This window comes from Oncorhynchus gorbuscha, unplaced genomic scaffold, assembly GCF_021184085.1.
Source record: "Oncorhynchus gorbuscha isolate QuinsamMale2020 ecotype Even-year unplaced genomic scaffold, OgorEven_v1.0 Un_scaffold_939, whole genome shotgun sequence".
Lineage (NCBI taxonomy): Eukaryota > Metazoa > Chordata > Actinopteri > Salmoniformes > Salmonidae > Oncorhynchus > Oncorhynchus gorbuscha.
This window is the reverse complement of record NW_025745691.1, coordinates 137,964-156,108: the sequence shown is the minus strand read 5'-3', so window position 1 is coordinate 156,108 and position 18,145 is coordinate 137,964. Positions and strand designations below refer to the sequence as shown.

At 42.0% G+C, this 18,145-nt stretch overlaps 1 protein-coding gene across 3 annotated transcripts in view; it reads left to right on the top strand.

Moving 5' to 3' along the window:
* The window catches only part of LOC124019437 (receptor-type tyrosine-protein phosphatase epsilon-like), a 59,061-nt gene that overhangs the window by 8,016 nt on the left and 32,900 nt on the right, over window positions 1-18,145 (top strand). For 2 of the 3 annotated variants that reach the window (XM_046334781.1, XM_046334783.1), the window contains exons 2-3: window positions 7,279-7,580; window positions 13,604-13,675. In XM_046334781.1, the coding sequence (XP_046190737.1) occupies window positions 7,463-7,580; window positions 13,604-13,675 (190 nt within the window). In that variant the 5' untranslated portion in view covers window positions 7,279-7,462. Of the gene's footprint in view, window positions 1-6,978; window positions 7,118-7,278; window positions 7,581-13,603; window positions 13,676-18,145 lie in introns of those variants that run through there. The other variant, XM_046334782.1, reaches the window with a different exon arrangement.

The window sequence follows — 18,145 nt, the reverse complement described above, 5'->3', positions numbered from 1 at the left end:
ACTTCCTGACGGGCCGCCCCCAGGTGGTGAGGGTAGGTAACAACATCTCCACCCCGCTGATCCTCAACACTGGGGCCCCACAAGGGTGCATTCTGAGCCCTCTCTTGTACTCCCTGTTCACCCACGACTGCGTGGCCACGCACGCCTCCAACTCAATCATCAAGTTTGCGGACGACACAACAGTGGTAGGCTTGATTACCAACAACGATGAGACGGCCTACAGGGAGGAGGTGAGGGCCCTCAGAGTGTGGTGTCAGGAAAATAACTTCACACTCAACGTAAACAAAACTAAGGAGATGATTGTGGGCTTCAGGAAACAGCAGAGGGAACACCCCTCTATCCACATCGATGGAACAGTAGTGGAGAGGGTAGTAAGTTTTAAGTTCCTCGGCGTACACATCACAGACAAACTGAATTGGTCCACCCACACAGACAGCATGGTGAAGAAGGCGCAGCAGCGCCTCTTCAACCTCAGGAGGCCGAAGAAATTTGTCTTGTCACCAAATTCACTCACAAACTTTTACAGATGCACAATTGAGAGCATCCTGTCGGGCTGTATCACCGCCTGGTACGGCAACTGCTCCGCCCACAACCGTAAGGCTCTCCAGAGGGTAGTGAGGTCTGCACAATGCATCACTGGGGGCAAAATACCTGCCCTCCAGGACACCTACACCACCCGATGTCACAGGAAGGCAATAAAGATCATCAAGGACAACAACCACCCGAGCCACTGCCTGTTCACCCCGCTATCGTCCAGAAGGCGAGGTCAGTACAGGTGCATCAAAGCTGGGACCGAGAGACTGAAAAACAGCTTCTATCTCAAGGCCATCAGACTGTTAAACAGCCACCACTAATATTGAGTGGCTGCTGCCAACACACTGACTCAACTCCAGCCACTTTAATAATGGGAATTGATGGGAATTGATGTAAAATATATCACTATCCACTTTAAACAATGCTACTTAATATAATGTTTACATACCCTACATTATTTATCTCATATGTATACGTATATACTGTACTCTATATCATCTACTGCATCTTTATGTAATACATGTATCACTAGCCATTTTAAACTATGCCACTTTGTTTACATACTCATCTCATATGTATATACTGTACTCGATACCATCTACTGCATCTTGCCTATGCCGCTCTGTACCATCACTCATTCATATATCTTTATGTACATATTCTTTATCCCTTTACACTTATGTGTATAAGGTAGTAGTTTTGGAATTGTTAGCTAGATTACTCGTTGGTTATTACTGCATTGTCGGAACTAGAAGCACAAGCATTTCGCTTACACTCGCATTAACATCTGCTAACCATGTGTATGTGACAAATACAATTTGATTTGATTTGATTTATTGTGTTAAAGTGTCTGGCTTATATAAAAAATATATGACATTTCATAGAAAATGAACAGTTTATTTGGAACTGCCCTGTATACCCATATGTGCTGATACAATCCACATGGTTTATGTTTCATCCCCTGGTAGTATGCTCCTACTTGGCTCATTTGGCATATATTGCAGACCATAATTGCAAACCACCCTGACTGACAATTGCAAACCACCCTGGTGTGTGTTCTACTAAACCTAAGATTGAAGGGTGCATCTGAGCTTATTGCTACTATACATCTGTTTGTGAGCAGCTGGGTAATTACAATTGGGATGAAGTTAAGAGGCTCTAGAATGCTGTTACATATTTTATTTAGTCTGCCTTGGGTCCTTGAAGTAGGATGCTTAAGAAGTCTTCTGTTGCTAAGAGGCCTGTTGGGGTGAGAGAAAGTAAAATGGAGAGAGAGAAGAGGCAGAGAGACCTTGTATGCACTTGTGTGCATGTGCATCGGCTAAATCTGTCCCTGGAGGAGAGGAAACATGACACATTGAAGTATCAACCTGAGTTTGCATGTTACAATGCATTAGTCACACTGGAGCAAACCAAGTTGATGAGTTATGCCTGGTCTTTCACATCCCTGTAGGGAAAGCTGTGGGAGGAGGTTGGCTTTCAAAAAAAATACACAACAACGTTTCCGTGTAATCATAATGATGAACTGTGTGGGAATGGAATTGCCCATGCTCCTTATATGGATTGTGGGATGTGGGACTGGGATGTGTCAGTTATAGTGCACTGCCTTGCAAAACCTCTGTCTCTGTTATCATCATTGGGCCTTGCTATAAGATTACTGTAGTAGACCGTTTATAGCAGCATCACAAAGCGCAAGGTCATCAAAAGGATGACCACATCGACAAGTTGTACGTCGACAAGTTGTACATCAGATATCATTAAACAACTTGATGTGTCCTGATCTGACTCAGTGGAGAGGATGTTCATTTATACGGAATGCCAGTGGTTACAATGAGTAAATGTTGAGGGAGAAGAAGGAAGTGTCTTTTCACTTTACTGTGCCCGTCTGCAAGCTAACACAAAGAGCTGTTTCTTTAAAACTTAACTTAAGCAGTTCATGAAACCCGGCTGTGAGAAGCTAATTTGAAACATTTGAAAAGATGACGGTGCTGCGTAGTTCTTGAATGGCATCCTAGAAACCGATACTGTAAAGTACAGTATGTTTTATGATTCCGTGTGGCCCAGTTGGTAGAGCATGGCACTTACAACGCCAGAGTTGTTTGATTCGCACGCGAGTACGAGAAATGTATGCACTCACTACTGTCGCTCTGGGTAAAAGCGTATGCAAAATTACTAAATTGTAAAAGAATTATGACACTCGTTACCATGTATTTCCCATCATTGTGGAATAACTGTAATGTTTATTTTCCAGCATGATGAACACGTGAAGAGTTCTGATAAAGTAGGACCCCACGTTGTAGGAGGATTCATTGAGTTGTAATTGTAATGATTATGTTTGCCGGTTCATGGTCCCGCCTTGGCTGTGGCCTAGAAGTGTAATTTTTGGTCCCCTAAAACTCAAGGGTGGGGATGTCTGGAGTCATTGGTTGAGGTTTTCTTTGTTCGTCCATCCACACTCTAAATCGATCATAGTCGTTTATGACATGAAATGCAATCATCTGTGATGAATATGTATCTAGCGTTAGCATTTCAAAGGCACATCTCCACACATCCACTTGGCAAAACCTCCTCAAACGTCCCCACACATCCGTGTTCAGTATGTCTAGAAACCACAACTACAGATGTTAGTGACAAGGAATGTTAAACACCTTACCATAAGATCAGCTGTTCTCTGTGAACCTATAGCTTGATTTCATATCCTGCATCCCAGAAATATATCTACATGCACGTGGAATAACCCTTTTATTAACTCGTTCTGCTTAAAGACGCCACGTAGTGGAGCAACTAGCAAGACACTTCCCTTAAAATACAACATCATCTTATGTCATTAACTAAGAAGCTGACAATGCATTTGTAATCCAACACCAGCATTTAAAATGTCACATTATTTTGAAATATTTTCCAACCAATGTTTTGGCTGCTATGTGTAGACTAGGCATGACTTATGCACGACTTGATGATGTGTGTTTGTAAGTAAGTATGAATGAATGATCAAGTCACAGAGGAGTACTACACGATGACTTCACACATACAATCTTAATGACTGGCATATGCCCTCTCGCTTAGTCAATGGGCAAATTGAGTAATTATTCTGGACTATAGCATGTGTCTACTTTACACTGTAAAACCTTTCCCTGTAATGTGATACGCCATCACATCTGGTTTGCACATAGTGGGACTATCATTTGTTTTTCAACAGGACAATGACCCAACACACCTCCGGACTGTGTAAGGGCTTTTTGAATTAAGGAGGGTGATGGAGTCCTGCATCAGGTTGAGAATGTGTGTATACGCACGCACGCACACACGCACGCACGCACACACACACACACACGCACACACACACGCACACACACACACACACACACACACACACACACACACACACACACACACACACACACACACACACACACACACACACACACACACACACACACACACACACACACACACACAGAAAAAGTCCTCAATCTACACACAATACCCCATAATGACAAAGGAAGGACAGGTTTTAATTATTTTTGCAAACTTATATCACATGTACATAAGTACTCAGACTCTTTACTCTGTACTTTGTTGAAGCACCTTTGGCAGCGATTACAGCCTCTAGTCTTCTTGGGTATGACTCTACAATCCTAGCACAACTGTATTTGGGTAGTTTCTCCAATTCGTCTCTGCAGATTCTCTCAAGCTCTGTCAGGTTGGATGAGGAGCTTTGCTGCACAGCTATTTTCATGTCTCTACAGACATGTTTGGGCTCTGGCTGGGCCACTCAAAGACATTCAGAGAGTTGTCCCAAAGCCACTCCTGCGTTCTCTTGGCTGTGTGCTTAGGGTTGTTGTCTTGTTGGAAGGTGAACCTTCGCCCCAGTCTGAGGTCCTGAGCAGGTTTTCATGAATGATTTATCCTGTACTTTGCTCCATCTTTCCCTCAATCCTGACTAGTCTCCCAGTCCCTGCCGCTGAAATACATCCCCACAGCATGATGCTGCAACAAACATGCTTCACCGTAAGGATGGTATTGGCTAGGTGATCAGTGGTGCCTGGTGTCCTCCTGACGTGACGTTTGGCATTCAGGCCAAAGAGCTCAATCTTGGTTTCCTCAGACCAGAGAATCTTGTTTATCATGGTCTGAGAGTCCTTTAGGTGCCTTTTCGCAAACTCCAAGCTAGCTGTCATTTGCCTTTTTACTGAGAAGTGGTTTCCGTCTGGCCACTCTACCATAAAGGCCTGATTGGTGGAGTGCTGCAAAGATGGTTATCCTTCTGGCAAGGTTCTCCCATCTTCAGATGAACTCTTTCAGAGTGACCATTGGGTTCTTGGTAACCTCCCTGACCAAATCCAGACTACGGTTTGCAACTGCACATGGGGACAAGAGCGTATTTTTTGGAGAAATAACCTCTGGTCTGATGAAACAAAATTAGAACTGTTTGGCCATAATGACCATCATTATGTTTGGAGGAAAAAGGGGGAGGCTTGCAAGCCGAAGAACACCATCCCATCCATGAAGCATGGTAGTGGCAGCATCATTTGTGGGGGTGCTTGCTGCAGGAGGGACTGGTGCGCTTCACAAAATAGATGGCTTCATGAGGGAGGAAAATTATGTAGATATATTGAAGCAAGATCTTAAGACATCAGTCAGAAAGTTAATGCTTGGTCGCAAATGGGTCTTCCAAATGGACAATGACCCCAAGCATACTTCCAAAGTTTTGGCAAAATGACTTAAGGACAACAAAGTCAAGATATTGGACATGGGCATCACAAAGCCCTGACCTCAATCCTATAGAAAATATGTGGGCGGAACTGAAAAAGCTTGTGTGAGCAAGGAGGCCTACAAACCTGACTCAGTTACACCAGCTCTGTCAGGAGGAATGGGCCACAATTCACCCAACTTATTGTGGGAAGCTTGTGGAAGGCTATCCGAAACGTTTGAGCCAAAATAAACAATTTAAAGGCAATGCTACCAAGTACTAATTGAGTGTAAACTTCTGACCCACTGGGAATGTGATGAAAGAAATAAAGGTTAAATAAAAATCATTCTCTCTACTATTATTCTGACATTTCACATTCTTAAAATAAAGTGGTAATCCTAATTGACATAAGACAGGGAATTTTTACTTTGATTAAATGTCTGGAATTGTGAAACTGAGTTTAAATGTATTTGGCTAAGGTGTCATTTTTACCTTCCGACTTCATCTGTACGTCAGCTTTGACATTGGTTTTGCACATCGGCTTTAAACTAGACATCGTGCCGATGCCGATGTTGGAATTTTAGTTAATATCGTCCGCTTCCGATATGCTGACCGATATATCGTGCATCGCTAAAGTAAACCAATGAACAGTGAAAGTCATGTACTATCAACAGGGATAAGTAACTGTTTGTATAATCTGTGTCAGCAGTTTTAGAATGTGATCATTATCATGTAACCCAATAGATGCTCCTTATCTGTCCCAGGTTCTCGTCCATTATTTTGAATCAGTAGAGAACTGACATTGTGCAATAGTTCTTCCCTTTTTCCTAGATGCCCCATTTTCCCATCACAGCTCTGTATGAGACGGGTTCTCCAGCTAAGCTCACTGACTCACCTCTGCTCTGTCTCAGTGGCCGGGTGCTAACAATCTGGCTTTGTGTTTCCACTTGTGGGTAGAGGAACTCTGGGGCTGGGAGAGCAAGAGGGAGTGAGTAGGCACTCAGAGCCATGTTTTTTTCCTTCGTACACTGCTAGAGCCATAGAGTAACGCCACAGTCAATGCTTTGTTTTGGGCGCTCAGATTCCAAAATGCAACAATGTGTAGCAATACTTAGTCGTTTAGAGCACATTGGAATGAAATACTGTCAATTACAAATATGTACAGACCTGGGTGTGTTTCATGTAGATGCCATAATAAAAACAGCATTGTATGTGTGTTTGGCTTGGCTGTCATATAAAACATTTTAAGCATTCAATGTTTCTATTGTTGAGAGATAGCATAACTGATTGTCTATTCCTCACTCTGTTCTGAAATTCTGCCGTGGGTGGGATTAGATTGCATGCTTAGCGATTTAATAGCTCTTGAAATGTTCATATTTTGCTTTGCCACACTGTGTGGGCTAGAACAAAGGGGTTTGTCTCAGTGCAGACAAAGGAACAGAATAACACACACACACACACACACACACACACACACACACACACACACACACACACACACACACACACACACACACACACACACACACACACACACACACACACACACACACACACACACACACACACACACACACACACACACACACACACACACACACACACACTCGTGACTGTGAACACTACACCCCTTCTCTTTCTTTCTCTCTCTTTTCCTCTCTCTATTCTCGACCCTCCCTCCTCTCACCCACACAGTCTAGCATAGTACAATCTCTCCCTACGGTACAGTTCACTCAATCAGACACCCACTCCTGGTGTACACAGGAAGTAGCTTTATTAGTTTGTTCATCTCTTTTATGAAGACTTTTCCTCTGAGTCAGGCCCAAACAATGAGCAAGAGAAACATGTATTTTGACTAACAAGCAAACAGTGGAGTCCAGTGGAGTCCAGGTGATGACTGTATTCATTGAATTCCCTGGTCTTTTTAAAGATATTTTGAATGTACTATATCTGGGCGTGTCACCATAGTAAGGAGGCAATAAGGTTTTCTATAGCCACTTTAATAGCAGCAACCATGGTCCAACCTTTTTTCCTGTCTTCTCTTTCTTCAGGTGCTATGTGTTTATGGAGATCACTGAGCTCGAGACGACTTTTAAACCGTGTAATGACTTGAAACTTGGAAGTCCCCTGAAACCCAGCCCACTGGACCTTGCTACAGGAACAAACTGTGTCCTGATCACAACCAATACTTCCCCAGCCAGTCCCAGCAGACCCTGTTCCTCTGAGACTATGTGAATGTGGACTGTGTTATGGGTACAGAACCCCAAGGGCCCAGTCAGGAAGAGAATTAGACGCTCAGGTTGCTATGGACTATTGGATCAACTCCTGAATCGTGTCAGCTCTGCTTGGAACTGTGAGTAAACCCTGAGTCAATTTAATTTAAACTCAATAAATTTAGGGAATCAATCTAAATGACATCTATTAACGCAAAGGGACCCTTGTTTTCAATTAGGATTTCAAATCAATTCTTGAATTTACTTTGTTGACCCTTACCATTCTTCCGACACAGTGATATAGGAGATTACAAAAACAAGATTATGGTACAGCTTCAATGTCAGTGCATATGGTACTGTGATGACTTGTGTGTATGGTTAAGCTTAGTGCATGTTGGCTGAAAGCAAATCCCAGAACAGAGGCTCAATACAGTATCATGCTTTTGAACAGGCAAACATTCAACCTTCCATCATCCCACAACAAAGGGAAAATCAGTTTGTGTAAACTAGCCATTCCTTTGACAATTGATGCCATAAAGCATATAGTGGTGATTGTGATATTTGTCTGTAGCATGGCCTGCTTCTTACCAGTGAAGCCATCCTTCCCTCTAGTACTGTTGCTGTTTGTCTGATAGGGAAGTTTCCCATTATGGCTGCTAATGCTTTACCCAGGGCCCAGGCATGTATCTATTCCAGCCTCTCATCTCTTCGCATCCTCTCCTCCTCTGTTCACACGCTCTTCTGACATGTATTTGTTTTGCACTTCCACTGACTGCTCCAGCCAGACAACCATGCTGCTGAATGTGTTTGGGTGTTGCTTTCCACTGTCTTTCTTTTTTCTCTCCTTGTAAAAAAAAAAAATAAATGCTTTTAGGTTTTATTGATTCATGGAGAAATCTGAAGTTATATGGATGTGGATTGGGATGCCACATGAAGATGAATGTTTTATCGTTGTTTCATAAGACAAAGGATACACTATTTTAAATGTTTTTATTTCACTAGGCAAGTCAGGAATGAACAAATTCTTATTTACAATGACTGCCTAGCCCGGGCCAATTTTGCGCCACCCCTATGGCACTCCCAATCACGCCCGGATGTGATGCAGCCTGGATTAAAACCAGGTACTGCAGTGACGCTTCTTCCACTGAGATGCAGTGTCTTAGACCTCTGCGCCACTCGGGAGCCACTAGTCTAGCCAATCTGATGAAATCTCTTTGAAATTGGAGACAAGGAAAGATTTCAAGGGCTGTAATGGATTGCTGTATTTTCGATGCCTTTTTATGCTTGGATACAATTTTGCAGTCCATGTATGTTTGCACCATGTCCATTGGTCAAGAACATACACAAAACATATTTCAATGCTCGCGGATACAGTATACATTGTCCTCTGACATTGGAACCCGTGAGATAGGTTTTAACAATGTATAAACCATACATTTTTTAATCCATTCATCACTGTGTGCCCTTTAGCTGGGTTCATCTGGGTTCTTGTCAGGTTGTATAACGTAACATTTGTCTTTATCCACATGTCCGAGTGGATATTTTGGTAACTAGGAATTAGGAATTCAAATGCACACTCTTCATTGGATGAAAGCGTCATTCAGTTGTGTGTGTGTGTGTGTGTGTGCACAGACATAAAATAGCTTTCAGGGCTTACTGAAGTAAAGTAACAATGAACATTAGGATTTTCCACTCAGGATTATGGCTGGGATTAATATTTACCCACCTATCAGTGTTGCTGACGGTCAAACTAGATCAGAGGGGATTCATCACATTTAAACAGTTACTTTCACTTCATTTGACACACATACAGTACCAGTCAAACGTTTGGATGCACCTGCTCATTCAAGGGTTTTTCTTTATTTTTACTATTTTCTAAACTGTAGAATAATAAATGGGAAGACATCAACTATGAAATAACATATGGAATCAGGAAGTAACCAAAAAAGTGTTAAACAAATCAAAATATATTTTATATTTTATATTCTTCAAAGTAGCCACCCTTTGCCTTGATGACAGCTTTGCACACTCTTGGCATTCTCTCAACCAGCTTCATGAGTTATTCACCTGGAATACATTTCAATTAACAGCTGTGCCTTGTTAAAAGTTCATTTGTGGAATTTCTTTCCTTCTTAATGTGTTGCGAGGGGTGGTATTCAGAAGATAGCCCTATTTGTTAAAAAAACAAGTCCATATTATGGTAAGAACAGCTCAAATAAGCAAAGAGAAAAGACAGTCCATCATTACTTTAAAACATGAATGTCAGTCAATTCGTAAAAACCATCATGCGCTATGATGAAACTGGCTCTCATGAAGAACCAAAAATCAAAAGGACAGGTTTCCACTGGTCTAATGTCCATTGCTCGTGTTTCTTGGCCCAAGCAAGTCTCTTCTTATTATTGGTGTCCTTTTGTAGTGGTTTCTTTGCAGCACTTTGACCATGAATGACTGATTCACGGTGTCTCCTCTGAACAGTTGATGTTTAGATGTGTCTCTTACTCTGTGATGCATTTACAGTCGCATGAAAAAGTATGTGAACCCTTTGGAATTACCAGGATCTCTGCATAAATGTGACATAAAATTTCACAACAATAAATTAACTAAAACTAATAACACACAAATTATTGAATTTTTCTTGTCTATTCTGAATACATAATTTAAACATTCACACTGTAGGTTGGAAATGGTATGAGAACCCCTAGGCTAATGACTTCTGGTCCTTCTGTAGCTCAGTTGGTAGAGCATGGCGCTTGTAACGCCAGGGTAGTGGGTTCGATCCCCGGGACCACCCATACGTAGAATGTATGCACACATGACTGTAAGTCCCTTTGGATAAAAGCGTCTGCTAAATAGCATAAATGGCATATATACTTCTCTAAAGCTAATTGGAGTCAGGAGTCAACTAACCGGAAGTCAAAACAATGAGACGAGTTTGGAGATGTTGGTTAGAGCTGCCCTGCCCCATAAAAAAACACTCACAAATTTTGAGTTTGCTATTCACAAGAAGCATTGCCTGATGAATCATGCCTCGAACAAAAGAGAAGACCTAAGATTAAGAATTGTTGCCTTGCATAAAGCTGGGCAGGGTTACAAAAGTATCTCTAAAAGTCAGTCCATGGTAAAGACAAATTGTCTATAAATGGAGAAATTTCAGCACTGTTGCTAATCTCCCTAGGAGTGGCCGTCCTGCAAAGATGACTGCAAGAGCACAGCGCAGAAGGTTCAATGAGTTCAAGAAGAATCCTAGAGTGTCAGCTAAAGACTTACAGAAATCCCTGGAAGATGCTAGCATCTCTGTTGACGAGTCTACAATCCGTAAAACACTAAACAAGAATGATGTTCATGGGAGGATTCCATGGAAGACGCCATGGCTGTCCAAAAAAACATTGCTGCAAGTTCGCAAAATAGCACCTGGATGTGCCACAGCGCTACTGGCAAAATATTCTTTGGACAAATTAAACTAAAGTTGTGTTGTTTGTAAGGAACACACAACACTGTGTGTGGAGAAAAAAAGGCACAGCACACCAAAATCAAAACCTCATCTCAACTGTAAAGTATGGTGAAGGGAGCATCATGGTTTGGGGCTGCTTTGCTGCCCCAGGGCCGGGACAGCTTGCTATCATCGATGAAAAAATGTATTCCAAAGTTTATCAAGACATTTTGCAGGAGAATGTAAGGCTATCTGTCTGCCAATTGAAGCTCTACAGAAGTTAGGTGATGCAACAGGACAACAACCCAAAAGACAGAAGTAAATCAACAACGGAATGGCTTGAACAGAAGAAAATACGCCTTCTGGAGTGGCCCAGTCAGAGTCCTGACCTTCTGGAGTGGCCCAGTCAGTCCTGACCATTGTGAAGGTCTGATCCGCAACTACAGAAAACGTTTGGTTGAGGTTATTGCTGCCAAAGGAGGGTCAACCTGTTATTCAATTCAGGGGTTCGCATACTTTTCCCTGCACTTTACACAGTGTGTGTTCAATAAAGACATGAAAAAGTATAATTGTTTGTTTGGTATTAGTTTAAGCAGGATGTGTTTGTATATTGTTGTGACTTCGACTTAATTTATGCAGAAATCCAAGTAATTCTAAAGGGTTCACATACTTTTTCTTGCCACTGTATTTGGGCTGCAATTTCTGAGGCTGGTAACTCTAACAAACGTATCCTCTGCACAGAGGTAACTCTGGGTCTTCCTTTCCTGTGGCGGTCCTCAAAAGAGCCAGTTTCATTATAGCGCTTGATGGTTTTTACGACTGCAATTGAAGAAACTTGAAAAATGATTGACATTTTCCGCATTGACTGCCCTTAATGTCTTAAAGTAATGATGGATTGTTGTTTCTCTTTGCTTATTTGAGCTGTTCTTGCCATAATATGGACTTGGTCTTTTACCAAGTAGTGCTATCTTCTGTATACCACCCCTACCTTGTCACAACACAACTGATTGGCTCAAATGCATTAAGAAGGAAAGACATTCCACACATTAATTAAAAAGTTTTGAAATGCATTCAGGGTGACTACCTCATGAAGCTGGTTGAGGGAATGCCAAGAGTGTGCAAAGTTGTCATCAAGGCAAAGCGTGGCTACTTTGAAGAATCTCAAATATAAAATGTATTTTTTATACTTTCTTCGTTACTACATGATTCCATTTCATAGTTTTGATTCCTTCACTATTATTCTACAATGTAGAAAATAGAGAGAGAGAGAGAGAGAGAGAGAGAGAGAGAGAGAGAGAGAGAGAGAGAGAGAGAGAGAGAGAGAGAGAGAGAGAGAGAGAGAGAGAGAGAGAGAGAGACTAATACAATTTGGCTAAAAGTAATTGAATGCATTTCACGGTAAAGTCTAAACTTGTTATATTCGGCGCATGTGGCAAATAAAGTTTGATTTGATGTCATTACCAAGCCCTGCAATGCCAAGAGCTGAGCAAAGAAATGAGTCCCCACATCCAGCTGGTCCTGGGGCTGAGTTGACAAACCTGTTCTACTAACACACTGAAGCCTCAGGACCAGAACATCCGATCCATCAGATCAAAACAAATTATAACACAGTCAAAACAAAACTACAGTACTTATTGGGAAGCACAAGCACAAAGCTAAATCCAGTTCTATCTAGCCCTAAATCGACAGTACACCGTGGCAAACTATTTGACCATAAAAACCTTGACAAAGTACAGGCTCAGTGATCACAGCCTAGACACTGTTGGGGGAGGATGCAGAGAGCCGTGGGTTGGCAGCGCACTACATTTCTGCCTGTCATAAAATGAGGGACAGTGTCTGACAGACCAACCAACCAACCTGAACATGTCCTCTATGCTTATTGTTATTGTTTAATGTAGGGTTATTTTGACCCTTGGTTATTGTTGTTACTGTTGTCCCTTTGACAACATTGATTATTATTATTCATTATGTTAATATTGTAATTCTCCAAAGTAAGCTTTGGCAATATGTACATTGTTACGTCATGCCAATGAAGCAAATATAATTAGAGAGAGAGAGAAAAGTATTAACAATGGCAGTATTAATGATTATATATATATGCCATACAGCTTTGACTAAAACAGAGAAGAAAGTGGTGCTCTCAAGTCTGCACATGGATAAAACTCTTAACAATAACTGTACTCTGGTTTAATACAGCCTATGTATCCTTGTAGTGCCTTCAGGCTACATAGAGTGACTCAATGGTAACAGGGGATTCCTCTTCCTTCAAAGTGATTGTTCTGAGAAAAGGATATTTCTCATTCGGTTTTCACTGTTTCTCACTCCCTCCTATCCAAGCGCTGCTCATTGCTATGTGAGATGTACATCTCTTGAGCTTATGTTTAGCTTTGCTCCAGTCTGTCCAGGACTACAGCGGATCTGGTTTCTGTTGTCTATGAGATAATGCTGCCTGTTTGGACATTGATATGTGTATTTTAGGGATATGAGGTCAGAGGAGATGCACCATGCTGCTATGTGGATATGCTCAGACAGGACAGGAAACTGATAGGCTATAAGGAGTTACAGAATCAGACAGACAGAGGGCATCATCCTCTTATTTACACTGACAACACTGACATCGTCAGGCCAGAATGTGTTTGTATCGTGGGCGCCCTCTAGTGGAATTTAGTTAGTGTTTTTTTATTTTTTTTTACAGCATTATGTATTCACTCATGTTCTGTTTTATCTCCACAGTCACAATGGTGTTGTTTCTGACTGCAACTATAATAACCTTGAATAACTCCTCTCATGAGAACCAGACTACAGGTAAGTAACTTTCAAAAGAATAGGGAATCAAACAGGGCCTTGTTTCCCAGTTGCGATGTAACTTAAGCATTTCGATGATCTTACCAGATGCATCGTTATTCACGAGTCAACTTTTTAAGAGTGTTCCCCAAACAAGCACGTAGAGAGAACGTTCGTTAAGTGCAATGTTAGAACATCTGACAATACTGATAGGATCGAAAGAAAAGCAGAGCTGCTCTCGGATCAGCTTTCTCCATTCAAATCGTACCTCAGCATTATAATTATCCTAAAATACTAACGACAGATCAGCTCCTCGAGATAAATTACCACTTATGGCTGCAGATATAGATGCAGCTTATTCTCAATGCTGAACCTATCATTTTAGTATTCATTAGGATCCCCATTAGCTGCTGCCAAGGCTTTGTGCGTGTGTCCGCATTGTGCTGTGAGGTGTTGTTTTGTCTGTTTTCTTATTTTACTGCTCGCTTGAGAGTTACTTGATGTGGAAGAGAGTTACATGTAGTCATGGCTCTATGTAGTACTGTGCATTTCTCAGAGTCTGTTCTGGACTTGGGGACTGTGACCCAAAAGGGTTCCACCTGGGGACAGCCTAAGAACCCTTTTGGTACCCTTTTGGTACCCTTTTTTATAAGAATGTGGGTGTCTGAGCTGTGTGTTCCCAGTTCGTACAGACATTTCAGTGCTTTCAACACATCAATACTTCTCACAAAGACAAGTAGTGATACAGTCAATCTCTCCTCTACTTTGAGCCAACAGATTGACATGCATGTTATTGATATTAGCCCTCCGAGTACATCTAGCCCTTCCTGCAGTCAATTGACCAAATCGCCATCTATTGGCCTCATTGGTGGAATACAATTAATATTTGTCATAATTTAATAAACATAAGTTCAAAAACCTTCCAAAAACCTGGTCTTTCTATATCAAACACATTTGTAGGGTTGAATATTAACTATAATGAACTTATCCTCTGCAGCAGAGGTAACTCTGGGTCTTCCTTTCCTGTGGTGGTCATCATGAGAGGCAGTTTCATTATAGTGCTTGATGTTTTTTGCGACTGCACTTGAAGAAACATTCAAAGTTCTTAATTTTTTTCATTGATTGATTTCCATGTCTTAAAGTAATGATCGATTGTCATTTCTCTTTGCTTATTTGAGCTCTTCTTGCCATAATATGGACTTGGTCTTTAACCAAATAGGGCTATCTTCTGTATACCACCCCTACCTTGTCACAACACAACAGATTGGCTCAAACACATTAAGAAGGAAAGAAATTCCACAAATTAACTTCTAACAAGGTACACCTGTTAATTGAAATGCATTCCAGTTGACAACCTCATTAAGCTGATTGAACAAATGCCAATAGTGTTTAAAGCTGTCATCAAGGCAAAGGGTGGAATCTCAAATATAAATTATATTTTGATTTGTTTCACACTTTTTTGGTTACGACATGGTTCCATATGTGTTATTTCATAGTTTTGATAGTTTCATAGTTTTGTCTTCACTATTGTTCTGCAGTGTAGAAAATATAAACAATAAAGTTAAAACTTGGAATGAGTAGGTGTGTCCAAATATTTGACTGGTACTGAACATCGAATCTTCGTTATCATTTACAAGCAAAATATGCTGTTGACGGCAGCAATACAAGTAACGTTAATAGTAGCAATAGAGGACATCTTTGGCAAGCTAGAGGAGTGTGCGCGCTGGAGGCCTATGGACAAGTCGACGAGCAGTGAGCTAACACTGGAGGACGAAGGCTTGAGGGATATTATTTGGATAGGATCGGACGACTCAACGTATGAGTTACCCTCGAGCCATCGTCGTTACAAAAATACACAAGCTGTATGAAAGCGAGAGGGCTACGAAAGCGGAGGAGTTGAAACATGCAATGGCTGTTGCTCTCACAGGAGACCACTGGTCTTCTGTCTGTATCCACAACTACCTTGGGGTTACTGCGCACCACATCAATAAAAACTGGAAACTGCATTCACATGCTATGGCCATAATGAAGACAGAAGACATGGATCTAGCAAAGCAGTGGAACATTGAAAACAAAGTTACCACAGTTTGCACAGACAGTGCACGGAACATAATTGCAGCTTCGAGACATATGCCTTTTGAACACCTGCCCTGCATCGCACACTGTCTCCAAATGTCCATCACAGTGTCCCTACAGAACAGCGGTGTCACGTTCTGACCTTAGTTCCTTTGTTTTGTCTTTTTTTTGTATGGTCAGGGCGTGAGTTGGGGTGGGCAGTCTATGTTTGTTTTTCTATGTTGGTTTTTGTGTTCGACCTAGTATGGTTCTCAATCAGAGGCAGGTGTCGTTAGTTGTCTCTGATTGAGAGTCATACTTAGGTAGCCTTTTTCCACCTGGGTTTTGTGGGTGTTTGTGTCTTTGTGTTGCATGTGTATGTCACCAGATAGGACTGGTTTGTTTCGGTCATTTTGTTTTGATTCAGTGCTTCCTTTAATTAAAATGATGAACACCACGCTGCGCTTTGGTCCTCCTCTCTTTCTCCCGTAAGACGATCATTACAAGCGGGTTCGAACATGCCCTAGCCAAGTGCCGAACAACCCACCAAACGCTGCATTGCTATGACCGCAGCAAGTTGCAAATGGGCTAAAGAAGGAGTCATTCACACAAGATGTCACAAGATGGACCTCCACTCTGGAAATGGTAAAGCCTCTGGCCCAACAGAAAACGAACATCACCATGCCAATCACAGCTGAACTGGAGAAACTGTAGAAGCTGGAGGCTCTATGGGAGCCCTGCAGGTAATATTCTTTATCTCTATATTAGTGTTATAATAAGATGTGGTGTCTGTGTGAGAGAGTCTGTGTGTAACAAGCCTCTCACAATTGACTGAAGTAATTTTGAATTATCTTTCACTGCAGGTACTTGACTGAACTTCTGATATGGAGAGAAGTACATTTCCTTCTCTGTGGTGTTGCCTGCTTTGTGTCATCTCCTTCGGGCGATGGAGAGTTCTGATAATGACCCTGCCTACATGGAAAGATTCAAGCTGACATTCACAACAGACCTGGAGAAACGCAAGGAAAACACCAACCTCACATGGCTGAAGATCGCCATAGCTCTCAACCCAAGGTTTAAAGACCTGAAGTGCCTTCCCAAATCTGAGAAGGGTGAGGTGGGGGCTTTGTTCAGCAACTTTCTGAAGGAAGAGAGGCCTGCCCAGCAACCTGATAAAGCAACAGAGTCAGAGCCACCAAAAAAGAAAGCTGCCCTTTTGTTGAATTCTTCTGAGTCGGACTCTGATGAAGAGGAGTTCATTGAGAAATGTGTAGAGCGTTACAAGGCAGAGCCCAGCATCAACATGGAGGATTGTCTACTACAGTGGTGGTCAGAGCATGCAGGGGCACACACCAGGCTGGCCTGCATTGCACGGAGTTACCTGGCAACGCCTGCTACATCAGTACCTTGTGAGAGGTTGTTTTCACTCTCTGGGCATATTGTGCAAAAGTAAAGGGCAGCTTTATCATCTGAAAATGTCAACAGTCTTGTTTGTCTTTGGAACTGCCTCAGTGAAAAGAAACAGAAGGACGACTGTGTGTGTGTTTAACTATTCTTGTGGGGACTTATGGTCTCCACAATAATAGTAAACAAATAAAAAAATTGACCAACTGGGGACATCAGAACTAGGGTTGGGTTTAGGATTCGGTGCTAGGTTTGGGTTTAGGGTTAAGGTTAGGCTTTTGTGTTAAGGTTAGGGAAAATAGGATTTTGAATGGGACTGAATTGTGTCCCCCCACAAGGTTACCTGTACAAGAATGTGTGTGTTTGAGAGAGAGTAAGTTACAGGACTTTTCCATCTATTTCTCCCCAATTTTGTGATATCCAATTGCGATCTTGTCTCATCGCTGCAACTCCCCAACGGACTCGGGAGAGGCGAAGGTCAAGTCATGAGTCCACATGAACTGCTGAACCGCACTCCTTAACACCTGCCCGCTTAACCTGGAAGCCAGCCGCACCAATGTGTCGGAGGAATCACTGTTCAACTGACGAAAAAGTCAGCCTGCAGGCACTTGGCCTGCCCCAAGGAGTCGCTAGAGCACGATGAGCCCCCCTCCCCAACCAAGCCCTCCCCAAACCCTGACGACACTGGGAAAATTGTGCACTGCCCTATGGTACTCCTGTTCACGGCCGGTTGTGACACAGCCTGGGGTGATGCAGTGCCTTAGACAGCTGTGCCACTCAGGAGGCTGCAATTAATGATTTTAATTGTTTGACAGCCATAATATATATTTATTTTCAAGTTGGAAAAAAAGTTCCTGACCTCTACTTACACATGAAATATATTGAGCAAAACATTACAGACAGCAGCCTATAATTATCTAAATAGAATACAATGGAATGAACATAAAATGTATGTTAATGTGATTGAAATATATAGGCCTACCTGCCCTATAATGTATGTATCTTTTGCAGTCATCTACATTTTCACTTGAA